The sequence below is a fragment of the Nipponia nippon genome, unplaced genomic scaffold (genome assembly GCF_047370975.1).
Source record: "Nipponia nippon isolate SJK-2023a ecotype South Korea unplaced genomic scaffold, ASM4737097v1 scaffold_2, whole genome shotgun sequence".
Lineage (NCBI taxonomy): Eukaryota > Metazoa > Chordata > Aves > Pelecaniformes > Threskiornithidae > Nipponia > Nipponia nippon.
In genome coordinates, this window is record NW_028262336.1 from 61,375,917 (window position 1) to 61,403,914 (window position 27,998).

Here is a 27,998-nt window from a genome sequence, read left to right on the forward strand (position 1 = left end):
AGCTGATGGACCCTTAGCTGTAGTGCCACTAGCATGTGCTACTGCAATAATCAAAACAATTCTTGGGAGAACTGGTGCAGCAGTGTTTGCATATAATGATGAGGTATTTGCTGACTGGAAGCCCTAATTGAGTTTATTTTGTGCTTCTCCAAAAAACTGATAGCGCTGTGTATCTCCAGTTATTTTATGGTGGCCTGAGAGGTGAAAAATGCATTTTGTAGTGAGAGCTGCAGATATGCACGTCTGGTCAGTAATTTACAGCTTGTTTCTGTGCAGTGGGCTTGGATGGTACTTTTGAAAGGTGCTTAAGTAGATGGGCTGCCTGCTGTCCTTTCGCTGTCTAAGTCTGAGCTGTGTGCTCAGGGGAGCTCACTCACAGTGGAGAGAAATAGGACAGGGGAATGGCCTCCGGAGATAACTACCTTAGGATGAGATAAATTGCTCTTTACCTGAGTCTTTGTCTGTTAATTATAATGGGAACTTAGGATGAGTATCTCAGTTGTGTGTCTTCTAGATGTCTAAGGTCGGACAGGTTGACCCCACTCTGTACCATGCATGTAGTAGCTCCTACAGTCCATCGTCTTTGTGGGCTATATAGTAGGAGTGAAGATGCCTTTGTGAGCGGATGTGTGAAAATGAATGACACGTAAAACCTCTGTTGCCCATCACTGGGAGGGAAGCATCCCTTTTCTCAAAAGGCTTCTAAATAAGTGACCTGTTTTTGCATGCATTCACCAAGAGGTGAATGTGCTTGCCCTCAGTTGGTATCTCTGCACTCTTATATGAAGGCTGGGAACTTAAATTTAGACAGGTTTATTTCTGCAGAACTTCTGAGAGATCTGGTTGAGAAGAACTATCAGTGTGAAAAGCAGTCAGTGCCTCGTGTCTCCTCTCTGTGCCCTCAGCAGTAAGCTCTGGGGTCTTTTCTGTTCAGAGAAATTATATTTCTACAGAGAATGCATTTATTCTAGGTTACTGTTTTTCAGGAGAGAATTATAGAAATACTTTAACTCTTTTGATGATGTCGATAAGGGTTGTAATTAAGTGCCTGACAGTCAAGCTCTTTTTTCAGGTGTGCTTCTCTGGTTCCCCCCCGCCCCCCCCCCCCCCGCCATGTCATCGTATTGCTTCTCCATAGCTGTAAGCTCAGCTAGTAGAATTCAATCTGGTTGTGAATCTTATTTTTAAATCTCAATCTGTTGTAAATCCAAGTATCTTTTCTCTAATTAACACTTGGGGTTTTTTTGAGGCAATATACTGCATGTTCCTTCGGCAGCTACAGCGGACATTCCTGAAGTACTTGAAGTTTCATATTCTGCACCATTTGTTAAACCGAACTATCAATTGCATGGTAATCTCCCGTATAAACACAGAAGGAAGCAGAGCTCTCATGTGCTGCTTCTCTGGTACCCAAGTTATCCACCGTGCTTTACTTTGGAGCAAGGATGTGGGAAGGAAGTACAGCGGGGAACCGATTTAGTTTATTCCCAGCCACCCAGGAAATCTGTGACAGAGGTACAATCCCAGTCTGCGGAGTTCTGTGCTTTAATCAAAAGAGATCCCGTCTTTGCCTTAGTGATGGCTGGGATCAGCTTTCACCCTTACCCAAGCCAAAGAAAGGGAAGACTTTGTGTGTTGTCCCTCTAGTCTCTTAAGAGCCACCCAGAGGAAGGGGCTAAATGTTCTTGGGTGACTGGGCAGGTGGATCTCGTCGGGCGAGCCTCCTGGTACCCCTGCTTGCTTGACTTGCGTTTGCGGGGGAATTGTTCTGTACTGTCTTGCAGTTGGTGAGGTTTCTGTGTTTAAATGAGTTTTGCAGAAAGCCCTGAACTGAATTGCTTACGCTTAACTGTATTGCTCTCTGTAAAGGAGGTGGGGCAGGTATTAGGATATTTTACTGTGACTAAACAGCAGTGTTAATACCTTTAAAATTGGTATATTGACGTTTATGAGCAGATATCGCATTACAGCGATAGCTTCAGGGGCCTTCTGCTGCGTATGAGAGTTCTTGGTTGATTTAGAAAGCAAATAAATAACATTTTAAAGCCACCCTAACACAATGAAGCATGTTACACCAAAAATGCAAGGTGATGCTATATCCTTAGCTTATCCTGCAATCCGCTGTTATTTTGGCAGATTAAGTTAATGATGTACTGCTGCAGGAGAAGGAACAAAAAACGCCGCACCGAGAACTACGGGGACGTCTTGGATACAAAGGACCTCCCTGATTTCATGGCAGGTGGTGTGTACACCAGAGCCGTACCTCGCACCCGACGTCCTCGCCCAGGGATGCGCTCGGAGGAGTCCCTGCGCCACAGGGGTTGGGGCTTTGGCAGAGCTGGCGCGCTTCCAGGCTCCCTTAAATTGTCGCCTTCGCCTGTGTTTCTGGTGTGGTCTTGCGGGGGAAGAAAGAATGTCAGCCTATTAATAGTGACGGCGCAGGCTTTCTCCTCTTCATCTGTTAAAAATCGCTGGAATGCTTTGAATAACAAATTACTGAAAAATCTTTTTTTTTAATCTGAGTGTTGGGAAGGGTGAGCTCTGCTCCTTCCTTCCCCCCGTGTGAAACGCAATGAAATTCTCTGATCTGACTTGTCCTTGGGGGCTATGGAGAACGCGTTACGCAGCTCCCCCTGTGCGTTTTAGGTTCTCGCCAAGAGTTAAATTCTGGAGCGATGACAAGTGAATATGGAGAAAGTGTTCCAAGTCATGTGAAAGAAATGTTACTTGCTAAATAACTTCAGTGTTAAAAGAAGGGACGGGAAAAGTTTTTCTTAGCCTTTGTGGAAGTCTTACATGGCAAGGAATGAAAATCTTTAATATTGACCTAATTTTATTTGTATTTAAGACCAAAGAGGTCTTGCGAATGAATTGCCTGTCTTATATGTCACTGGCTTTATGGTTTTCTGAATGGCTTGAGGCAGTAAATCACTCCTGAGTAATGCTACCTTTCCTTAGGTTTCCTCTGAGGTAATGGAAGAGCGCTCTGGTTTCCTCTTCAGGAATAAAAATATATTAGTTCTTGAGCAGACTTCTTTCTGGCTAAGCGACTGTGTTTGGAGGTGCCTCCTCATGGACCGAGTGTTGTGGCAGTGCTTGCATTGGGTTTTGGGAAAGGAAGAGAGAAACGGGCAATGAAACCGCTGTTGTTGACGCTGCCGCTTTGGTTGCAGATCAAGTCCTTGCTGCGATTGGGCTTTGACTTTGGAGAGTCCTCTTCTGCTGCAGCTCCGCACCTCTTAGCTTTCTGATAACAAAGCGTGTAGTCAGCGTGTGCTGCTGTTGTAAGGAAATATGTTTTGTATACACACGGTGTGGTTGCGCTGGGCTGTACGGGAAAGGGGAAGGTTTTATTTTGTGCTCCCCACCAGTAGGGTTTCCTGTTGCAGAAAGGAGAAGGGAAGGTTAGGCAGATGGCTGAAACGCCCTGGGTGGTATCTGGTTACTTTACTCCAGCAGGGAGAGGGATCCTGCTTGGTTAGACGGTACAGAGCTGTGCTGAAAGCACCGGGTCTTGGAGATACCTTGACTTGCTGGAGAATCTGCTGACCCAGTAGCACCATAACGCAGGTTTTAATCTTTCTCTGTAACTGAGATAGGAGAAGATGGGAAAAGGAAATGCGAACGTCATTTCAAATCTGTAAAGATGGCATCAACTTAGTTTGTAGATTCTTGGGAGTTTGGAAACAAAGCCGGTAGCCTTGGGTATTAAGGTGTTGTGTTCCTGTTCCCTTCACCCTGCGGGGTCAATACGCTTAGGAGAAGAGGAGTTGAAATTCTTTTTCCAGGTGCCATCGTCTGAACTGTTGACTGATGTGAAATGGCACATGTGCATGAAAACCCACTGAAGAGGGTGTGGGTGGTACAGTACCTCTGAGGCAGTAGTTTGGGCTGCTGAGCTTTGGCTGCTTGTCAGCCTGTGTCAGAGCCTCTTCCCGCCTCCCCTGCTCGGAGCTGGTGCTCGTTGTGAGAGTGAGAGGTGCCCAGTAAATGGGGAATCTCGTAAAGCCCCTTGCGTTACTGAACTTTACCAAAAAACCTGGCTTTTTGTCAAGGTTAGCTGAAAAGTTGGGAGTGCGTTTTCCTTCCAAGAACTCTTGGTTTAAAGCTCCATTAATTGTATGTCAGTTACCATATGTGTTATGATAATAACCAAGAGTGGAAAGGACTAGATTTATTTTGGTAAACATTTCACCTAGTAAAAATTTAATAGCTTGTCCTCCTTCAAAGGCCATTCCTTTTTTTCCTGCGGAGATTGTGCACCCAGCAGCAGTACAGAGTGTTTCCCTGAGAGCTGTGTTTATAACCTGACCTTGAGATGCTGCTCTTCCCCAGGGACGGACGGGGCTGTTCCAAGGATGCTCAGTCCTGAGTTTCTTCACAAGGCGCAGATTGGGTTTGCCTCTGCTGCGCTGAATTCTGTGGGCTTCTTTTAGCAGTGACTACGGGCAGCTTTGAAAGATGGTAAAAACAGCACGCTGCAATGACTAGAGACGTGTATCTGAATCACAACCGGCAGCAAAACCACCTAGTTTTGGGAACCATTCTGCGTGACGGCAGAAAAAGCCTTGTGAGCGTCCAAGCCAAACTTCTCTTCAACAAATACGTGATTTCATGATTTGAATGTTCTGAGGGAAATGTTTTGAACGTCTTTGCTGTCTTAGGCCAGCAGGAATAATATCCTTAACAGATTATGCAGACCGCCTGTGTGTGTATAATTTAAGAGGCGTAAATGTCATTTGAGAGAAAAGAAAGTGTGGTGGAATAAGAGCATGGTAGAGGTAGCCCTTCTTACTGCAGTGTTCAGGTGGATATTGGTTTAGTTTAGGTTATTTTTCTAAAGCTGGAAGTACTTTGGCTGTCCGGGATCAGGCCCCATCTGCTGAGGTTGGTGGAAGGAAACTGGGTCTCAGCTGGGCTCTGCAGCTTGGGGTTAGAGCCAGGGGCAAAGGCTTGCACGTTTTTGGTTCGAGACAATGATGTTCCCTCATCAGACTTGAGAGAAAAGAGTATTCTTTCTAGAAGTATCACTTTTTGGAAGTGCCTCCTGTCTTAAACAACTTTGACTTATTAATCTTTTCTCGTAAAATCAATTTTCCATTTTTGCCCTTTTTTAGTGGTGGCAGGTTTCTCTCTCTGTGGTTTGTTTTGCCCTTCTCACTCTCTTCCCTCATACTCATCTGATGTGGGTGAATTCCTCCTGCCTCTCTCCCTTCCTCTAAACTCTACGCTCATCATCCTTTGCCTTTCTTCCTCTAGGCTTGTCTGTGGCTTTTTTCTTTTTTTTGGTATAAAAGTAACTAACAAATAGAAAGGATATGGTTAAATCCGCGTGACCTCTGGTATTGGCTGTAGTTCTGCCAAGATGAGTGAGGTTTGTTTGTTTTTTCATTAATGTGTTTCTCCACAGGCATTCTGTACCTTCTTTAGATCTTTTTTTGTGGTCTCTCTACCCTGGCTTTCTGAAGAAATGAGGCTCTGTCCGTTTTACCCTGTCCTCAACACTTTTTCAACCTCAGGGCTGACTTCAGCTGTGTTTTGGTTTGGGGTATGGGTCTAAAATCCTTACAGGGTTCACAAAAAATAGATGACTAGGTAGATGGGAGCGAGAGAGCCTGTTCGCTCTTCTCCTACCCCCTGCTTCCCCATGGAGAAAGCCTGTTACAGTCCCTCTTCATTGGGCATTGGGAAGATCTGGGCCCAAGGTGAAGGCTTCAGGCTTAGCTCTGCTTGCAGTGCTGTTTGCCTGCGAGGTGGAGGTGGGGGGGTCACAGTCGTTACCTGTCAGCTGAGCGAAAAAGAGAAGGAAAATGGTCTCTGGTCTGTCTTTTGCTGCACTGGGGTAAGATGGCAGGTGGCTATCACAGAATTTATTTTCTTTCTCCCTGTCTTTCGGGCAAAAGTGTGGTGCCGTCTCCTGAAGTTAGGGGGTTCCCCGCCGGCAGAGGAGGCAGTCAGAGGAGCTGTGTGGGGATGCTCTCTCCCAGGGCTCCTCTCTCTGCCAGGATTGAAGGTGTGAGGTTTGTATATGCTAACTAAAGTGCATTGAAAGGCTTTGTCTAGCCAAGGCACGCTGCCCTTGACACATGCTAAGTCCATATAGTTAAAGCCTGGGGTACTTAGTGCGTGCTAACCTCGGGCGGTAAATCCAGGGCCAGAGAAGCCCTCTGAGGAGGTGGTGGACAAGGTGGGGATTTCTTTGCATTAGTCTTCACTGCAGCGTCAGCCGGTGCCTGAATGCAAAACTGCTAATAAACAGTCGTAAACCATGGATGCTTTTTCTCTTGTCAGCTCCTGTCTGAATAGGGGCTTTTTTGTGACACATGCTTGTTTGCTCGTGTTTCTCTTTTAAGGAAAGCGGTTAAACTAGGCAATAACCACCAGTAATTCAGTGCTCCGTTAAGCATGTAATAAACCAAGCCCCAGATCCCTCAGCCGTTACAGACTGCCGCCCTTTGTTTCTCTCTTTTGGGGGAGGCGGGAAGAAATGGGGCACAGCTGACTTGTTCAGTGCGGGCAGGACAAGGGGGTGGCCGGACAGAGGAGAGGCAGGACAGTGCAGGGCTCCCAGGACGGGCATCGCCATCCTTCCCAAAAAGCACAGGAGCAAAACCTGGCCTTTGCTCTGTGCCCGTGATGGCAAGCGGTCCTGGTGTCTGCTGCGAATATGTTTAAAAAAGGGTTGCAGCTCCGTGTGGTTGGTGCCGGACAAAGCACCGGGTCTCAGCTCATCCTCCTGAGCAAAGCGGGCACCTCTCATTGACTACAAGGCTCGCTATCGTTTTCTGACTTTTTTAAATCCAGGTGTGGCCCAGCTGTGGGATAGGCGGTAGCAGATTCAATTCTTCACTGTTTGCATCTGTTGCTGACATACAGCCTTCTACTGAGTTACCAAGTAGACTTTGTTGGGATTTTTTTTTTGTTGTTTGGGACTGGGTTTTCTTACAAAGCTACTTGGTGCAAGTGTTGGTGCAGAGCGGAAACAAAGCAAAGTCTTTAACCAATTTGTGGATAAATGTTTAGGACAGATATCTAACAGAGTTCTGGGAACCTCTTCATGTAAAAACAAAATTGAAGTGCCTTCTTATCTCTGAATTGCCCCTTTAAGCCTCAAACCCAGCCTCTGCAAATCAGTTTGCTCTTTTACAAAGAGAATGGCTTCATGCTACTTCTTTGCGTGATTTTACAAAATGCATTTCCAGAGGGGAGCTTTCTTACACATATGCCAAACAAATCTTAGCAAAAGATTTCACTTTCTTCTGTCTTCGGACTTACGAAAATGAACTCCGTCATGATTTTTCAAAGTGTGGGTTTAAGCAAAAGCTCTCGCAGCATTTCAGTGCTCATTCTGATGCAGCTGTTAGTTTAAGGAATCTCTTTTTAAACTGAAGGTGGCTGTTAATTATATTCAGGCGAGCAAAATGCAGTATTGAGCTGGATAAACTGTGGTTTAGCTGATGCTTATTTTGAGGTTGGGTGTGGCTGGTGAAAAAGACATTCTGTCAGAAAGATAAAAGGAGAAGGACTGGTTTAAAATTTAATACAACTAATTTTTAACAACCTTCTCTAACGTTTTCTCCTTCTGCAACATATTTTACCAGCAATGCCATCCGGGAGAGCACCACTGCTTCGACTGCTCTGTTTTAAACCATTGCAACGCTTCTGGCTTTCCAAAATTTGATGAGACTTTTCGATGCTCAGTGCAATTCACTGTAGGACATGTAGTATACATGAATTTTGTTTCCTGATCCTTTAGGTATAAGGAGGTGCCTAGTGGCTCTGTAAACGCTGAATGGCAGTGTGTAAGACTGTAAGTGTTAGGCAACTGGTAGAGAGGGAGCGGGGGAATGGAGGGAGGAGAGCAGGTTGTCCCTGTGGGTCTTTGGCTTGCAGCTTCCACGTGGACCGTCACCGCATCCCGTCTCTGGTTCTGCGGGTTAGCCTGTGCGAGCGTCCCCCTGAGACTGTGTGGGCATCATGGCCTTACGAAATGGTTCATTTAATTCCTTGGGATGATAATAACATTTGGTGGGAGAGCTTTAAATGTGGAGTGGCTGACCGTCCTTTGAGCCTGGAGCTTAGTCACTGTTTTCCTTGCCAGTTGCACTTCTCCTTCCCGAATGGGGCCGGGGCCATCCGCTCCCTGCATAGGAGTGATGCTCTCCCCTTGGGAGCCGCCTGCCCCTCTGCTTTGGCTCGGACCATACTGCCTGGGAACTGCTTTCCTGCCCTCCCTGGGCGCAGAGCGGGTGGGAGAGTTGCGGGACATGTCAGGCTTATTATATTCAGTTTCCCAGCCTGCCAGGTTTACCAGGTGAAGTAAAATTAGTTATCTATTCAGATTTTTCTCACCTTGTGGATGAATTGAGGCGTGTGTAAGGGTGTCTGTGGCCTTATGCCATATTCTGAGCAGCGGGGGATGAAGAAGAAGCTGACGTACATCTCCTCTCCAGCATTACGCACGCTGGTTGCCGCTGTATCCTTATTCAGTCTTTCAGGTGCTGTATAATAATACAGTGGTCTTTCTGGTTGCGGCAGGCAGCACATTATAAAGATCAAAACTCTCCCACTTGGATATCTGCAATTTTGAATGTACCCACATAGCCTTTTTTCCAGGACAGCCACAATCGCATCTATTGCTCAAGCTGTTTTTTAAGATTCCTTCCTCCTCCCCCCCCCCAGCTCTCTTGATCTGCAAGGAGGTGACAGTTGTGGTAGGATTGAGCCAAGTCTGTTTTTTAGGTATTAGGAGGTACTTAGAGGAGTTTCTGCTGAGACCACCATCTGGACAGAGATTCATTTGCTGAGGAGCTGTGCCGATTTCAGGGGAAAACTGTTCAGATGTGGTGTGTACATGTACAGTACTAACAGGCTGAAAAGGCATTAAGGGGAGGTATAGGCTGCTATACGGTTACTTTAGGACTGTGTGTTTCTTGAAGATTTAACTGGACGAAAAATAGCAGGAAGTCCGGGCAAATGGGCAGATGTGTTTCTTAGAGGGGCTGGTGCTGACCTCTGTAATGCACTGGGTAGGCAAAAGGCTCCAATCGTTGTTAGTTGCTCCTATATGGCAAATTCAATAATAACACAGGTGCCTGAGTCCTTGGGAATTGCTTGCTTCCCTCCATTGATCTGGACCCGTCCCGTGCAGGAATTACTGAAAGTGGGTTACGTTCTTGGGAAGAGTTTAAATTGCAGCAGATTTCCAACTTGACCCCTTGAAGTGTTTGGATTGCTAGAACAAACTGAGGAGAGAGGTGCTCTTGCCCGCAGACACGGATCCTGTTTGTCCAGCTCTGCTGAATTTAACCTGTTGTGTTTCATGCTCTCCGTGCTGGGATTGACTGAAGATTAGAGCCAGGGTGGGGGGACGACACACACGTCCCGCTCTGGGGGGCATTGCGCTGCTGGAGCTTCACATTTGGGCACCAGAAGGATTAAAGGGCGCGCTTTGAAAAGATACTCCTTCATCTCACTGATAAGCGGTGCTGAACAGGCGGACGGAGAGGAGGTTGATGCCCCTTTTACCCGGGGTCTGTTTAAAGAAAGGCAGTCGTTTAGCTAAAATATACATCCACAGTTCACTTTTGTTTAAACTGAAATTACTGGGTAAAGAAAGGCATCCTGGGAACAGATTAAGCCATATGCTAGGAAAGGAGCACATTTCTCTCAAGCTCAGTTGACAGCAGCACGCTTAAGCGTTTTCTGTATTAAATATTTGATAAATCTGTAGTAGACTTGAATTCTGCGTGGTTTTAATTACTTTTGATTTTTTAAGCCTGCAGGATTCTGACATTTTTCTTCATCTTCCCTTTTTTCTGCCCCTCCCGCCCCCACGATGGTCCTGTTTCGTCGTGGAATGAGCACTTGGGTATAATCGGCTATAGTCATGTCCTGGTGATGCGCAGAGCGATCCCCGCAGAGCTGGCCACGAGGCTATGTTTCCAACTCTGGGAGGTCCAGAAAGCTCTGGTCCTGAAATTTGTTGCTTCAGAAATAGTTGATTAACTTTATTGTATTAGCATGAGGTTGGTTTTATGGCTACTTCCTATACTTTCTTAAAAATCTATTATTACAAGTGCAAGCATGCATATTTGCTTCTAATGACCCCTTTCTTTCTCTGCTATTGGCAGCAATTTGCTAGGGTGTTGTTAGTAGCCAGTGCATCCAGGGATGGTAGGGCTGGGAGGGAGGAGTGGTAGGAGGGCATTTGCCCCTCCCCTTTTCTTTGAGATATTTTATTTTATTTTATTTTATTTTATTTTATTTTATTTTATTTTATTTTATTTTATTTTATTTTATTTTATTTTATTTTATTTTATTTTATTTTATTTTATTTTATTTTATTTTATTTTAATTTTTCATCATTGGTCAGAAAATATTTAGGGTTTTTTTGGGGGGGGGGGCTGGAGAGAAGCTGATTCTCCCTGTGCATTTTAAAGCACGGTTCCAGATCTTCCTCTCCTGTCAAGTTATATTTGGAGGATATTTGCTCGTCTGCGGGCTGTGAGCATGTAGGTGCCACTGGCCACCTTGCCTGTCTGCTTTCTCCCCCCGCCCAGCTCCTTGCTGAGCAAAGGTCGGACCTTTCACCTGCTCCTTCCTTTGCATTTCCAGCGTTTGGATAAACTTGTCTTGCTGGGCAGCCACGGGCACAGGCGATTTCTGCTGAGCAGATGCACCCGCGTTATCTCCCCGTGTGATTTATGTCAGGCAGTGCAGTGGTGTTCCCAAACCACTGAATGGAGAGGGAGGTCAAGGGGAAAAAAAGACCCCATCCATAAGCAGTTGCTTGTAGCTGTTTCAGACAATCTATTCTTGCTGCCGCTTTATCACTCACGTGCTTTGGGCTGGCAGACTCTGGACTGCAGAGGGTAAAAAATAAACTAAATAAACAAACCCACTCCAGGGAGAACTTGGTTTGCTTATTCACAGTGCAGGTATCTTTCCTAGCAAGAACACAGATTTTTAAGGGAAAAGCACTGATCCCATGTGAGCAATTGTGGTATTTTGTTGTGAGGAATCAACACGTTCCCATGCAAAGCAGGGCTGCTAAAATGCTTTCAGCTGCGTGAAGGTTGCAGGCTGGTGGTTGAGTTGACAGTCTTTCTCTCCTTATTTTGCCCAGGTCTGCAGTTTGTCTCTTGAGAGACCCTTTCTGGCGATGTTTTCTGTGATTTTTTTTTTTTTTTTTTTTCTCCTCCTCTAATGGTATCTTCTTGGTCTCTGAGTTTTGTGTTCTCCATCCTTCAGAATATTCAATACTTGGCAAATTAATCTTTCTTCAGTCTGTTTTCCATACAGTTGTAGGTATTTAAGAAATGCTGGAGATGGCTAAAACAAAAGACCTTCCCAGAGAAAAAAAATATAATACAAGCCACCTGAGTAGCTTGGTCTTCTGCAGCCGCCTGCTAGCAACCCGCCTTTTCCCTCAGCCCTAGGGCCTCCGTGAAGTCTCTCCCCTCTGGATTTGCCAAGCGCGCAGTGGCATGTTAATCGCCAGTAATAAAAAACCAAGCTTAAGATCAGACAAGTGTCTAACGACGCTTGTCAAAACTAAATGTCTCCTCAGCCTCTGCAGCTCTTTCCAACAGTGAGTGTTGGATGGATGCGGCTGGGCGGGCGGCTCACCTGTGGGCACTGGCCCGGCCCTGTCCCTCTTACCTCCCGCCTCGGGCAAAGAGGGGTATCGGGCAGATCCTCATTTCTCAGGAAGCATCAGGGAGGTTGTGTATGGTTGGGTAGAGGGTGTGTCTGCTGCGTGCAAAACACTGGTGAAACTCCTACTGAAGGGCTCTGGCTCCTTACTCTGAGACCAGATGTGTTTTAAGAGGACTCTGCTACGATGGACAACCATGGTAAAGACTCCCAGCATGGGTGCGGGTTGTAGGGGCATGGTCACATAGCTGATGAGGCTGTAACTGCTTCAGGGCTTATGCTGGCCAGGAATGACCCTCTGGCTGACTGCAGGTTTGAAAGCTTAAGCTGGGGTGGGAGAGGCTGGTGGTGCCATCTTCCTCCATCGCCTGCCTCTGCTCCTTAGCACCTTGGTGTTGCCCAGTGCCAGTTTAACTCCTTGTCAATTCATCTCTGTTATACAAGTCATCTGCTGACAAAACAAAGATCTGGGTCACTGATCTTAAAATAGATTCAGCATTAAGCAAATTACTCAAGCAAGCTCTCCTTTCCTCTGAGAAGGCAATGTCAACCCAACCTCATAGGGATACCCCTAACAAGCACAGCATCCTTCCGCAGAGGCCCTGTCAATTTAGCGATGCTTGCCTAACACACTTTTAAAAGGCAATGTCCAGCTGTTTGCACAATGTTTGACTTGTGACTGAGGGAGTAAGGGTGTTTTTTTTTCTTTATATTAATGCAGATATATACATCAATATGAACTGTTTTATTGAGGTGGTCTTTGCAAATCTTCTCTTTCTTTGTGCTTCGGTGCCTAGAAGTGTGATTGGCATGTTTAACTTTCATCCATAAAAGCCATGATAAATGATATCTGTAGAAGCTGATTGTTGCCCTTGCTTACAGGCAGAGTTTAGAGGTGCCAGTTTCATCTTGATAATAGTCATCCGATAACTGCTTTGCACACACTGTGCCAAGCACACGTATGGGCGCGCAACCAGTCAAGGTTGAATTAACTCATGAAATCCATTTTTAAGGTCACAGCCGGGCCACAGCCGGGCCTCTGCGGACTCTGGTCCCGAGTTTATAGGACTTCCCACATCATGTGCCCTTCTGCCAAAGTCCTGCGGGCTTCCTGGGCCTGGGCTGCAAAGCGTGCTGCCTGGCGGTTTCTTCGGCTTGTCCGGGGGATTTCTTCTACTCTGCAGAGGGCTACCGTCACTGGGAGTGGGGCTGGAAAATACACTGTTTGAAAAAGGGGAACTGGAAAGTAGGCTGTTGGTTCTTCTGGCTCATTGGAGTCCACCTCTCTCTGTGTGTATTGACGTTACTGTGGGCATGGAAAGCACGGTAGCCAGTGATCTGATAAATTGGGAAGTCCGGGTGGAATTTCCAGTTATGAGGCAAATGGAGTGAAATACGGTTTGGTGTCCCATGAATGAGTTCCCTGCTTGACCCCATGCCAACCTGGGCTGGCAGTAGCAGAAAAGTCCCTCTAATGGGAGGAGAGGTGGCAGTTTTCTACTAATTGTGCCATAAAAACCACAGTATGTTTTTGAGGGAGGGGTGGTTGGGCAGCGTAAGCCCTCATAATTCTTTCCCCACCCTTTTCCTAATGTTATGTTCATAATATCTGCTCCATTTCTGGGTTATACCCTAAGTAGACTCCAGGCAAGGTTGCGGACAGTGCCTTGCTGTCGTGTGAAACCATCAGTACAAATTGTACACAAATTGTGCACCCCCCCAAGGCTCTGGGGGAGTAGATGCCTGAAAGACGTATTTAACAAAACCAGCCTGCTGACCAGAGCGCTGTGTATGCAAGCAAGTAAAATGCTGGTGAGAATTGTGTGCAACAGGGTTGTACCTGGAGTTTAAGACTTGTCTTTGGGCTACAGAAAATCATTCTCTGTGCGAGGACTCTGCAGCCCTGAAAGCAGCGATGTGAGCACTCACAAAACAGAGGGAATGCTGGTGGTGCTTCCGTACTGCGTTAGCAAGAGCACTTGGCTAGCTGGGAATTGGGATGCAAGCTCTTCCTCTGGGATGTGATCCCTTAGCTCCTGACCCCTGAAGGCTACTTCAGCTGCTGTGCTATAGGAAAGTCTTGGTAGAATTGATTCCGCTTTCTTAGTGAAATTTTTATACTTCGCATGAATAAATGTGTGATTGGTTTGGGAAGGAGATGGTGTGATCCATACAGCTTTGTGTGATATGTCATCACATACAGTGTTTTCTAAGAAGTCCCAAATCTGCACATCTAAGAACACCGAAATACTGTTCGGGTGAAAGAGAGGGTAAGGGTTAGTTGTTCATGGTAGTTCTTCCACCTGGAGGAAGGGAGATGGGGATGCTAGTACCTACTTTCAAGAAAAAAGAGCACCTTAGCACTGCCGAGGGGGGAGGCTGAACACGGGAGCTGCTGTTGATCGGTACCAGTTTTACCCCCCGTGAGGGACCGAGGAACAGAGGGAGGCGAATACTTCTGTAGATACTGTGCTCGATGGGAACAGAAGGCTCCCTCCTTTATCAGGCCTGTTTGTCTCCGGTGGTTTGTAAGTCCAAACCATCTCTTGCCTATCAGCTGAGAACAAACCATTTCCTTTCACAGACTAGAGGAAAAATCAAGGAACGCTGTGGTAACTATTAATAATGTTTCCCTACTTTCTTGTGATGAAGTGTTGCTTTGTTTCTTTTTTCCTTGCTGATGAGAAAACAGAAGTACCAGGCGGTGACTTTAACCTGCCTGCGCCAAGGGAGACTGCTGCTTTGGAAATTAACTCCTTTACCTTGCTGTGCTGCTCTTGGGGTTAATCCTGACCTGGAGCCTAGCGATTGCCTTTTCGTCTCGGATTCTTCCCACTCCCAAATCGCAAATCTAATCAACTTAAACAGAAATTAAAGATGCTAAGCTGGGAGAAGGCTTTGTAACTGTTCTCCTAAGCAGGCTGCTTGGTGCTCGCCCTGGCTTGGCCTTTGTCAGTGATGCGTTGGGAGCAGAAAACTCTGTTCGTTGTTGTTTGCCCCAGATCATTAAGTCAGGAAGGTGGACTGAATGAGGACCAAAAATTGTTTCAGGTTATTGTCACTCTCAAGTTTTGCTGTACTGAGCCCAGCGCTAAACCAGAGTGACCTTCAGCTGCTGCTGAACCTTGACTTTATGCTTGAACATTTGGTTCAGAAAGGTCGAGTTCGGACAGAGAAGGGTTTGCTGGCAGGTGGGTGTACTTATAAGATCAGGTCCACAGTCACTCAAATGACAATATCGAAGTACTACAATGCACCGAGTAGGGTTTTTCAGCAGGGTGATGCTTGGTTGCTGTGCACTTCAGTTGCTTGCTCTACCTTTAGAAAACAGTTATCTCTGTTCAGTATTCCTTTTATAAAATTACAGTAAATTGGGCTCAAAACTGTTTCTTTCTAAATCTGGGAGTGAAATATTCATGTGGGCTAGAAAGTAGCAAGAAGTAAATAAAAGTTTGCTGGAATGGTCTTGTTGCTTGTGCTGTGCTTTTAGCTATTCTCTTTGCTGGAAATGCTGAGCAAAATCTTCACCAGGGTTTGAACAGTGAAATCACGTGAAGTGCTAATTTTGACTCAAACTTTGTCTCTCCCCAAAAGGTAAGACAACAAAAGGAAGACAAAAAGAACAGAAAGCTGGACGTAATGCAAAGAGGTTGAATTATTATGTTGAATTAAAGCCATATGTGGAATATTCCTATTCAAGCGTTTCATGCAGCTTCTGACTAAGAGCTCTCACTGTGGTGGTGTTGCTTGGTCTCCTCCGTGTCATTACCATGAATTTTTCAGTGTATGAGAGAGCTGTGTGCGTACTGCACATCAGAATAATATAAATCATGCATGTTAACATACTAAAGAGATAACGCTAACTGCTCTGGCAGGCTGCTAGCTTCTTTAAAATCAGGTTTTCTAAATCAATGCCCTCCCCTCAGTGTATGGAGCTGTGACAGCTGTCCCTTGGACACATATGTACATATATTCATTTTCATTTCCTATATCAATCAGTAGCTTTATGCAAGGCTCGATTGGGTTGTTAAAAAGCAAAAGAGGCAAAAGAGCTGTCTAATACAGCTTATGGTGAAAGTGGCACAGTAAGTTCCTCCTGCATGAACAGCAGTCCCCTGGTGTATCAAGGAGACCTGATTATACAACAGGACTAATCAGCTCTGGATGCTGCCATGAATTATGGGTTGGTTTAAGTGCTGCGATACACATGTCTGCCTTAAATTGACGGTACAAGCAAAACAGAAAACCAGAACAGAAAGCCCAAATGTTGACAAGGCTTATCTTGTTTAGGTCTCTATCAGGGTTAAAGAAGAGGTTTCTTAATGTCATTATAACCTGTCTCTTCTATCCAGGCTGGCAAGACTAAACCAGGTTACATTGGAACTTTACTGCCTAATGTTACACAACCGTGCTTATTTAAATGTGGCTATTTTTGTAATGTGCCCTGTGCCTTAATGGGGGTAATGGATAAAGAGTGTTGACCCGCTGAAACATAGCTGAATATAGAGGTACAACGTTTATGGAAGTTACAGTGAAATTTGGCAATTTTCCAATGTGTTTGCACTTAAGGCAGAAAGGAAGGTGGAAAAATAATGAATGTTGAAAAAAAAAAAATTGTATCTGCCTGATGTGTTTGTATGCCTTTTCATGCTATGAAGAGCCAGTGAATTATTTCCCCCTCCCTTTCTTTCTTTGACTGCTTTCCATTTTTATTTAGCTAAATACAGTGGTGTAATTTTGGCACCTTACGCACAGAGCCTCCTCACTTTTGAATTTTGGACACCTGCAATTAATGTCTAAGGCTTACCTATTTACTCAGACTTGGTTGCATCTATGGTTGAGAGAGGACTAGGTGCTTCCAGGTGATTCATCTGACCTGTCTTAGACCTGATCAAAAGGTGAGGAGCTGAAGTTAGATGCCCTAAATTAGGACAAATGTGTTCCCTCCCTCCACCCCCATAATTTCCTCAGCTCAGGTCGCTTTGTGAAGAGGATGAGGAGGGTGGCTTTGGTCTACCCTCAGTAATTCCCGAACCCAGTCCACAGCTGTTAGGTGAGTTCAGAACGGAACTGTGCTTGGGAGGTGGTGGTTCAGACCAAGTGGCTTTTGGAAATAGGGTACAATACTGGCTCTCGAGTACTCAGCTGTTTCTTAGATATGCAAATCTGCTCCCTCTGATTTGGCTGGGAGAGCTGGGTGTCTGCGTCTCCTCATGATGAGATTGTTTGTTTGTTTATCTGTATGGGGTTTTCAACATTATAAATTCTGAGTATACTTATAATAATAGATGGCATGGTTATTTCACAAACAGTGTGCCCTCTGCTGTGTTCAGCTATGGCATTTGAGAGCCTACGTGCCCGTCCACGGCTTCCAGCCCTCTCACCATCCTTGTATTCCAGTTGTTCCAGCTTTCCCCTCCTTGAAAACAGCAGTTTTCAAACGTTTAAAAAAGAAAATAAAGGAATGCTAAGAACATGATCTAGTAAGGAGGAAATTATTAACGCATTTGTAAGAAGCAGCACTCTTGCCTTATTTTTGTGCAGGCTGGGAGTAGAGAGTGACACAGCCCCTGTGACATGCTAGGTGCGCCTGTGGAGGAAAGCTGGCACTTACCTTGCAAGTAATTACAGTCTAGGCAAGCTTAGGAAAGGGGCGGAGCGCGGGGAATAATTCAGTTTGTGAGGGATTTATTGTACAATGAGGTCGGTTTCACTTGGGTTCACGTTTAGTTTTTCTTCTAGGGTCTTACCCTTGCAGGATTCAAGTCACAAAGTAAGGGGACACTGCCGCTCTTACGCTCTTCTTTGGAGGGGAGTCTCAAAATTTAAAATCCAAAATTTAAACGCAGCTGTTTCTCAGGCATTTCTCTCAGCAGAAGCGTCGGTGGGGAGAGCTTGGCCCTTCTCCACCACCGTCCCCTCAGCCAGGCTGGTACAGCCCTGGCAGCAAACGGAATTGCAGTCCCGGTGCAGAAGCGGCACCAGCCAGAGCGGCGGGGAGGGAGGAGGGCAGGGAGGGAGGAGGGCTGCTGGGCTTGGCCCCGCTGTTGAAACGAGCTCTTGGGAAACTGTGGCTGGAGATTGACGGTTTGTGAAAGCTGGTTTTAGGGCCTTTTAATGCCCGGTCCAAGGTGCTGAATCCTCGCAACACAAACTCACTCTGCTGGTTCAAATCTATTCGCGTTCATATTTTTTTTTTTTTGAACAGGTTATCTTCCCGCTGACGGGGCTTTATGCTGGTTTGGGTATCTCTCCTCCCGCAGCCAGCGGAAAGCTGGCAGGGAGTCTGAGCTCTGGCTAATGAAAGAGAAACGTGGCCGGACGGCCACCAGCTTCTTGCTGGCGTTTTGGGTTGGGGAGGCGGCAGGCTTTTCTCCTGCTTTGGGGAAAGGTATGGTCCCGGGTTGGCACGGGCACACTGGCACAGCCTCTGCAAGGCAGTGCTGCTTGCACGGGCCGCCTCACCCGCGGACAGCTGTGATGGCACGTACCCATCTGAAAGAGGGTTTTGCCCACCTCTAAGGGCATGTTGGGCATGCAGCATGTTGGGCTGGCTGCCCTGGCTAAACGCTGCTCATGTGGATGAGGCCCCCATTGCCCTTGCTGGGGTTCCGGGTCAGCTGGAAACTGTTAGCTTTGGAGTCAGGGTGCTTGCAAATACAGAAAAACCTGGATTAAAAATGTCCGGCTGGAGTGTTGAAGGGAGGTCCTTCAAGTCTCACCTACGCCATGAAGACAAACATCTAGGCCTCTTTCCCTGGAGGACAGCTCAGCCCGAATAAGTGGTTCTTAATATTGCGGATCAGGAACACCCCGCAGCCATCTCGTCTCCCTCGAGTCGGCTCACGGGGCTGCGCTCACAGACGCTTCCAGCTTTGTCTTGAAAAGTTTCAGCTGTATGCTACTGCTCCTGAAGAAATCTCACATGGGCCCTGCGAGAGTGAGGCGAAACCAAAATCCTACTTAGCTGATACGTTCTGTAGCCCCGGCCCCCAAAAGCAGTAGGAAAACCTGTGCCCCTTCTCTTCCCTCCTCCTCCCGGTCCCTGTGGGACAGCGGATGTACTGGCCAGTGCAATACCAAATTAACTTTTTTTTTGTTATTGTTGTTGTTTCTTGGTGGGAGATTAAATCAAGATGCAAACCCCACATCAGAAAACTGGTATATCGTTTAGTTTTACCCCAAGGCTGTAGTAAGGGTGTGCAACTTTCTCGATAGGTTTTTCCCTGAGATTGTATTTTGGTTGCGCAGCCCTTTTATTTATTTGAACCAGGGATGCTCTCTCCTTCTGTTTACTGTTTTTCCCCTCTGCAAGCCAAACATCCCTCAGGTGCGCAGCTGAGCCAGCCTCGGGTGGGTGGGACTGAAGGCAAGAGGAGGACAAGCGTATGCAGGAAGAGACATATTCTGGATTCCTGCTGTGGAGATGAGTAATCGCTGGAGGTTAAAGCAAAACAGGAGAGTTACAGATACAGTTCTGTCTTTTCCTTTTCCCCATCCGAGAGCTAGGTACCTTTTCATGATTAAGGTCTAAACAGCTGAGCCCCAGGGTTGCAGAAAAAGATGTGGGCTGTGTTTCCAATACCATCAAAAAACCCCTTGCTAATTATCTTACTATTTTTCTCTTTTTACTGTGAACTTTGAAAAGATGATGTATAGCCAAATGCCAGATCCTGCCTTATCTATGAAAGGCACTGTATAATTGATACACAGGATGTGAGGGTACTTGTGTGCCATCTGGGTAGGAGGATATCAAAAAATCATAATTTGTTTTTGTGGGACTAAGTTTGCCTATGTAGTGCCTTGGGGAACACAAGGCAGAACTGGAGCCTACCAGCACAGTCGCCCAGCCTGGCAGTGGTAAAGGTTTTGTGTACGAGGCCATGAACAATGGCTCTAAATGTGATGCTATTGATTTTCTTCCCTGCAGTGTTTCATAAATACTGTGCAGTTTAACTCAGCTTTTAACCTTGCATGCAGGTTGAAGCGTGAGGCTTCTCACCTGGCGTCAGATGGCTCACCCAGTGAAAAATAACAACCGCCTACAGCCCAAATCCCCTCAGTACGTCAAAACATGCCCGTTTTGCCGTCCGATTCCCAGCGAAAGCGCCTGAGTGGTGGCAGCCCTCCAGGGTGGTCCCTGGGAGGTCTCGCACAGCTCACCGAGAGGAGGACGGGCGCTGCAGGCTCGGCGCTGCCTGGAGCCTCAGGCTGCGATCTTAAATGCCTTCGTTTCTCGCCTGGATCGGTATAGCATCTGTTTGGCCCTAATAGGGCTTTGTAGCATGGCCTGACTCTGCTCGCTGAGTTTTAGACTGCATGTGGTACCCAGCACTCGCCTTGAAAAGGTGGCCATAGAGTGCTCTGAATAGAAATCTTACAGCTAACTGAGAGTTGTTTTTCACCAAATGGTTACTATTTCGCTGAATATTGCATTGCATATTCATTAAAAAAAGTTCGGTGGGGGAGCTTCATACTTTTTTCATATTTTTTTAGTGCTCCCGTTTTTCTGGATGCACAGGTGTGTCTCATTTACATTCCTAGAAACACAGCCTTCGTGCTTTCTTTAAAGTCAAGGTTTCTGATCTGTTGTACTTTGTTGGCTTAAGGCATCCTTGGCATCGCTCAGAGCCACCTTTGAGAGGGGATTGTTTCACAATGCAGTAACTGCCGGTGGTGATGTCATGGTGATACGAGCAAAAGAAAAACGATCGGAAGTGTCACCATGTGAGCTGGGTTTCTCCTGTGCTGTGTCATCCGTGAATGTATTTTCTTGTATGTTGAGTTTCTGTCGCAGCGTGTCTTGATTCGCGCCCACGTCTTGTACTGCGCCTCTCGTACGGCCAACCTTTTGTGGAGGTTCCTGTGCAGTTCCCGCTCCTGGTTGCACAGGTCTGGATTTGGTTAGTGCTACACTCCCCTATCTGACTTATTAATTGCTGTTTCATCTGGTGGATCAGCGAATACTGTTAAAAGATGTGCTTGGTAGCAATAGTAGGAGAAAAGCCAGCACTGATCTTGTCTGTAGGTGGAGTGACTACCCCTTGTAAATAAGGTGATTAACACACATGCACACACCAGAAGAAAATCCCCAACAACAACAAAAAAAGTCTTGAAATGTTCCCTTTTTCCTTTACACATCACTCTTGACTTGCTTGAGGCGATCACCCTGCGCTGCGAGTCTCAGACGGGTGACTCAGAAGGAGAGCTGAAGACAAAACACCTGCTTGGAGTTTCTGGTTACCAGGCGAGCATCCCAGCCCCTTCTCGCCTGCGCCTCCCCTGCTTAGCCGTCCGGCAGCTGGAGATGCTACCTGTGACGCTTGCCTGTATCTGCGCTAATAAAGGGCCTAAAGTTACCCCAAAAATGAATTATATGCTGGACAAGCAGTGGAAATGTAAACATAGTTTTTGTTTCCCGGAGTAGCCCTCTTTAAACTTTAGTGAAGAAAAAAGAGTAGTGGAAAAGGGACTGGAGGCTCTCACAGAGGTGATACAGGGAAGGTTTCACTGTAGGATCAGCTAAAGGGAAGGTCTGACCCATAGCTGGTTGAAATGAGTGTTGGCTAAAATTAATGGCTGGAGGTTTGCTTTGCTGTGTTTGCTAATAACTCTCCCCAATGCAACATTGGAAGAGAGAGCGTTTCTTAAAGAAATGCTTGGGGTTGCTGAATCCTGGGCTAATCTGTAATTAGAGGTATCTCAGAATGGTGCACCTCAAAGTGTAATCAGTGTGTATGTGTGGGGGCAGTTGGGACATATGGGACCTGTGCGCTCTGTGGATTGACCCACGTAAAGCAACTACAGAAAAATCCACAATGGGGAATTTTATGTCTTTGTGTTTTATGCCTCTGCCTGTTTATACTTGTGCTTAAGCTCAAGTTATCAACAAAAGTGTCTAACTGCAGGCATTGCTAAAAGACTCTGATATTGAATGTGGCTTTTAATGTTGAGCTCTTCCAGGAACCAAATTCTTTCATTTTATGGTGGAAAGATTTTGCACAAGGGCAAGTGCTAGGCATCTCTGTGTCTTTTTTTAGGGAGCATTAAAAAAAAAAAAATCAGTGCTCGGGTAAGTTAATTGCAGCCGTTAGGATGCTGGTAGGTTGCTCCTGTGCTTCAGACAGCGTTGCCGTGGTCCAGCCATCACACTTGAATTCTTTGCATTCTGGCAGCACTTGCAGGTTAGCTGTTGGGATCCTTTGGTGTGCAGAAATCCCCGTGGCGGGAAGGCACACACGCGGCCTCTCTGCTGAAAAATCATTTGATTGACCCCCCTCCCCGTGGAAAAGTACAAACATGTGCGTATACTTTCAATGGCTATTTATTTGCCTTGCAGAGGGTCGACTGCAAAACCCTTTCTGAAATTTTGCTCTTTGAAAGCCTTCTGAAGAATGGTGAGCTCAAGCCAGAAAGGTCTTGTTTTACAGCCCTGCTGCCATGAAAGAAATCTAAGTGTAGAAAAAATACAGCTTAAATGCCTCAGGTATTTATTTTGACCTTTCATTATATGAGCCTCCCCTCCCTCCTTACACTGGGAGGTCAGGGCACACGTGTGTGTGGGGCTGTGCTTTAGGGGGGAACCCTGCTGCACAGGCACTTGTGGGCCTCCTCTGGGCTCTGGCCCCCTTATTGTTTTGACAATTAATCTTTCACCCGTTCATAATTTAAAACACTAATAAATACACCCTTCTCTCCCCCCAAATTGTCAGGAATCTCTGCAGTCTCCTGCTTGATTACATATCTCCGAGCTTGCACAAATAAGTCCTCCAGTGGTATCTAGCCAAACGAAACCTTGGAGGGACGTGTTTGACCTTGGTTTGTGCAGCAACTGTACCTCACGCACTTGTTGTGAAGACAGAGAAGAATGTTGACGTTCACAATGTGAAAATAAATATTTGAAGATAGGTTTTGGTCTGCTCAATTTCCTCCGTCAGCATAAACAAAATCTTTCTCTTGTTTGAGTTTTAAGGGTCCGTATTGTAGCCTTCACAATACTAGCCTGTATGATCTGAAAGCCTTTCATAGGAGGCATTTTAAATTGGAAGTTAAAACCAGAAAACAAACCAGAAGTGAAACTCCTGCATTCCTGTTATTGCTTATATTCCTTTCTTCCTCCTAAATTCCATATATATTTTTTCCTTTTATGTTTTTGCATATCCCCACAATGAATGGGGTGTTTGCTACCTTGCTTGGTAGCTCAAACCCATGCCCCAGCCCTTGCTTTCTTGGGAGGCCTTAATTTGAAACCAAATTCCAGCAGTTCTGTAGGCTGCTAAAGAAAAGTTGGAAGGCTTGCTTCATGTTAGAGCTCCCACCTTCCTTCTTAGCTTTGGAAATAAGTGGAAGACTTGTTTTGGTGACCTGACATATTTGCCTGAACACCTTCTTTTTCACTGATGGATGGAGGGACTGGCTTGTAGCTCTGCATAATGGTGAGCCATAGGAACCCTGCTTCCCACAGCAGGACTTGTAGTGGTGGGAAAGGAATGAAAGCCCAAAATACCTACTTTTACTTCCGTGTGTGTGCATCTGCTCTTGGAAACTTCAAGATGGGAAAAATTTGAGATTCAAGGAAACCTTGTTGTTAGTTTTGTTCTTGCGTGATCCTAGGCGTGGTTCAGCCTTCCTCTCCTTTCTTTCTCTGTGGTGTTGAAAAAGTGTAAACCCTTGTCTTGAACCATTCCCCCATCCATTAGGACCACCTAAGAAAGTAAGGAGTGGCATGTTGAATTCGGACTGGGCCAGGTTTGTTTGCCTTACACCAAATAGGGAATCATGTAGTGGGCTCTAGAGGAGTAACCTCTTGCAAAGAACACGGTTCCTCAAAGGGTGGTGCTAATTTCCCAAAATGTAGCTTGCAGGAGACAAGGATGTCTATACTGCTGAGATGTGGTGTCCTGGGAGAGGTGTGCCGACGGGAATGGGCTCCTACTGGTAGAGATGTGACAGCGCCTCCAAAAACTCTCCAACTAATATTGCAAAATTTCTTCTGGAGTTTTGCTTTAAAGACTACAAGGGACCAGAAACATTTGGCATTGGGTCAAAATGCTGAGATCATTGTTCTCCTGCTTGCTTTGCTTTTATATTTCTAAAGCCAAGGCGAGATTGGTAGTGATCAGTAGTATGTTTTCGCTTGTTTTTGAGGTAGTTCCACAGGTAGTGTGCCTGCTAGCACTGTTGCAGACCATTGAGATTTTGTTAGCTCCAGAGAAGACCATAGAAGAGCAATTGTTGGGATCCATTTCTGCACTGAGAGTTCTCTGACAGCCTGTGATGCATGGAGTGACCAGATCTGGTTTTGATCTGATTAGCTTGATTACAGCTTGAGGTAGAGGAGCTGAAAACTGCCTAGAAGCCACTTTACTATCCTTGTTTTCCCTGCCTGCTTCAAAATACTGTTGCTTTTTCTTGGAGTTTCTCTCCTTAATGGGCACCCTTTCCTGTCCCATTTAAAAGGGACTGCTGCATTTGGTGCAGGATTTGTAGAAAATCTAATGTTGACAGGCAGTAATATATTTACACAACTTTCCTTGAAACCTCTTTGTCATCATTGGACTTTCTGGCAGGCTGATTGTATTCTGCAGAGCAGAGATGTGGAGTCAGATTTCATGTTTTGGTTAATTTGCAGGTCATTTAGCGCTAAGGGTATTGCAGGGAGAAGACAGCAGAGCTGTATGAAAAACATGGGGTTTGTCACTTGCATATTTTTTTTTTTAGCTTATCCAGAGGACTTAGTTTTCCTGCCCGTACAGTTCATGCCCTAAAAATCACTGAACTTTCAATGAAGAGGTAAACTTGAAGTCAACAGATTGGCTTCCTTGTTTGTGTTTTTTTGTTTGAAAGTAAGTTTTAATTTTTTTAAGGTTTAAGAGGTGGAAGTGTGACCAACCCTCACCAGTGATACTTCCAGCTCTTCACCAGCGCCCTTTGCCCAGTGGCGTCCTACCGGGAGATGGTGCCCTGATGGGACTGAGACCTTGGCAGTGGTCCTTAAGATGAAGAAAACTGTATAGGGCTACATCTGTCCTAGAGCTTTTGTGGTCTCTGCTGGAGCTCTGCTCTGGCAATACTAAATGACAAATGTGATTCTTGATGGTGTGGGAGGCCAAAGAGGGCACCAGCTACTTTCTGTTCAGAGTATAGATCACCTAGCTTCTGAGGTATATATGCCTTCAAATGGTAACTCCTTAAACTCACACCTTGTCTTTTTTGCTTATTCTTCTCACTGTTGAGGTGGAAGTAAGGCACAAAAAGTAAGCATCGAGTAAAGTTACAGTTGTGATTCAGGAGAGGTTCTTTGTTCCTTCCAGTGCAATATTAACCTTGTAATGGTCTTTCGGGTAAACAAGTGCTGGGAACGGTTCAGGAGTCTGAAGTCTGATCGCTTTAGCCAAATCCGTAGTTGGAAACAGTGACAGACAAGAGGACAGAGCTGGGGCTTGCTAATCTGCTTTGCTTTCCTGGAGAACGATGCCTGGTTAATCTGTCACTGCTGTGGGGTGCCTGGGTGTCCCCCAGCGGGACCGCGGACGAGGTGCAGAGAGTTGGCGTGGATTGCCAGGCAGCAGGGCTAAAGCAGGAGGGGTCCGAGGCAGAAAAGTGCCAGCTCGGTACAGACAGCTTCTGAAACGGTGACATCAGGGTGTCAGTGCCTGGTCAGAGCCGCAGCGGTATCTTACTGACGTAGAATGTGCTCCCGTTGAGAAGGGGCAAGGGGAGGCTTACGTGACAGAGCACTGGAGGCAGCCATTAAGAAGGAAAGACTGACAAGTTTGCCTTTAGTCAGCCAACGGGGGGGAAAACCCCTCATTAATTAACAGAGAGAGAAGCAACCGGTTCCGAACTGTGTCCGTGGTGTAGACCTTTTCTCAGGCACTGGGAGATTGCGTCTCACTTCAACACTGATGGAGAGCAATCCGTTTTCCTGCGACTCTTGGGTACTGGTGTGGCAGGCAGAACCTGGGAGAAGTTGAAAACCAGTTGTTGGCCTGTGAAGTCTTACTGGTGCCATTTGTGCTAGTGGCTTTTGTCTGCACGGGTTTTGGGGCTCTGATTAGATCTGGGGAAGACTAATTGAATCGGTCTGTGTGTCACTTAAAGCGCTTTTGTGCGCGGTTGTATTTGCTTTACCAGAAGAATAAGTGTTTGTCCTTTTTAGCCTACTAATTTTTTTCCTTGAGTATAGTGATGGCCCGAGTTTTCCGGAACTAGTCCACTGAGAGGAAAAAAAATGGATGCGTTTAGGCAAATGAAGGCTTCAGCAGCTTAGTGCTTGTCTACATGGGGAAGTTAGTGCGCGGTAAGCTAGGGTGTGAATTTACAGCACGCTAGCTGCTCTGCACTAACTCCCCCTGTGGATGCTGAGTGTGCACTAAGAGCGCCTGTTGTGCAAGTTAATTTAGTCCACTGAAAGAAAGTGTGCTGAAAATTCACACTGTCGCTTCCTTCACCCTGACTTTCCCATGTAGACAAGCCCTTAGTAAGTCTAGGATAAAAAGTCATTGTTCAGAGGTCTGGCTTAAATTCTTTCTTGTTCTTTCCTCCTTGTTCTTTCTCCCTCCCTTCCCTCCCTTTCTTTTCTCCCTTTTCTCTCTTTCCTCCTTTTTCTCTCTTTTCTCTCTTCAGTGCAGAATAAATGTTACTGGGGCTTTGTCATCCTGGTGAAGACGGTCTGTACGTGCAAATTTGGGGGGAAGGAGGGAATGACTTCAGAGGGAGGCCTGAAGGTGCATGACATGCAAGTGTAAAATGCTTCTGGATCAGATGCAGAAAGGGGCATGTCCTCCAAAGCATAAGGCGGGTTTGACTCAGCCTAAACAGCGTAACCAAAAGCTAGAAGAACATCGTGATTTGGAGGAATGTACTTCCCCTTGCTTAGAAGATGAGGAGCTATTTATACATGAAACTGTAGGTTTTGTAGATGTATTATTAAATATGTTTAATCTTCAACAGTTAAGGACCCTGTAAAAAAAAAAATTCTTGAACAAGTAGAGGCAGTAATTCTCTTACTGATTCCTGAGATCTCAGGGAAGATTAGTGTTGTGGAAATTATGGAAACAAATTAATTTTTTTATAGGTTGTACTCACTGATGGTTATTTCCCTCATCACATCTCACTGCCTATTATCTCTGTTTATTTCCTCTTGGGAGGTAGGAAATGTGAGAAGGAAAATTGATCTGGTACAAAATGTAGAGCACTCAGTCATTTTGGTTTTAGATATGGTCTAGCATATGAAAATTTGGCTGTGTCTTCCTGATTTTTTCAATCTAGATTTTGGCGAAATAGATGGTTCTGGTGACTTATGTCAAGTGATGGAACAAAAAGTTGCATTTCTTCCTCTTAATTGGGAGGGTGAGAAGGCATGGTTACATATGTGTGTGAAAATGAACAACTCTTTTTTTCAGCTCATCTCATTGTGCTAAAATAAGCCCAGTCAAATGGGTGAAATGGGTCAGGTGCAGCGTTACGCCATACTGGCTCTTCGGACGTGTATCCTGGTTCACGGCGGAGTTTCACAGAAAGCTTTTCCAACTTGCCTGCCCCAACCCTGACGAGGAGGGAGATACAGGCTCTTCCCTCTTTTCTCTCCCCAGTACGCGTGCGCTCGCATACAATTCATGCGTGTGTGGTTATGCTGGATGCAGTCCATTTCATCCAGTGTTTCCAAATGTGAAGGAGGATGAGCAATTTGGGGGTAAAAGAGTAACTCCAGGGCTGTCCTGATGTAGCGATCTTGTTTTAAGGATGCGCACAAACACTCGCTGAACTATAGAAAACATAGGCCGGGTTCAGGGCTTGGTGGTGTGTTACAGATCCTCCCCATAGGCCCCGTCTATGCTGTCTTAATGGTCCACCGCTGTCTTAATGGTCCACCGTTGTAATGGCTTAGAGGCACCACCACAGGGGATGGGGGATTTGTGTTACTCATCTTCCCCATCCCTGTTTGTGCAGTGCTTAAAATCAAAGCAATTCTATCATCCTCCTCTTTTCAACGGAGTGGGTGGTGGTGTTGATGTAGTTTGTCCTTAAAGCACAGAAATTACAGTGGTGGCTTCTGCTCGGTGTCCTGGCTGATGTGACAGTGAGTTTCTGAAACGTGCTTTGGCCTCCTGTAGCAGAGATCATGGGCAGTAAACGCGGATATGCCACTGCTTTGGGGTGTTTTGACTTAATTTTTCCTATTGCTGTTTCTTGTCCGTTGCAGTATATCAGCCGGTAGTTTGTCAGCCTGTAAACATATATTTCTTTATTTTATAGAGAGTTTATAAAACACAGGAAAAAGTTCCTGTAGGGTTCGGGAAGAATAAATAAACCCCCAATGTATCTGTGCAAAGGAG

General features: G+C 45.9%; 1 protein-coding gene across 15 annotated transcripts in view; it reads left to right on the top strand.

Annotated features, from left to right (window-relative positions):
• MAP4K4 (mitogen-activated protein kinase kinase kinase kinase 4) overlaps positions 1-27,998 on the top strand; it is a 164,533-nt gene that overhangs the window by 10,427 nt on the left and 126,108 nt on the right. For 9 of the 15 annotated variants that reach the window (XM_087755912.1, XM_087755913.1, XM_087755918.1 and 6 more), the window contains one exon: positions 2,137-2,388. The exons of the other annotated variants lie outside the window; for them this stretch is intronic. In XM_087755912.1, coding sequence (XP_087612038.1) covers positions 2,137-2,388 — 252 coding nt within the window. The remainder of the gene's footprint in view (positions 1-2,136; positions 2,389-27,998) is intronic. 15 annotated transcript variants of the gene reach the window in all.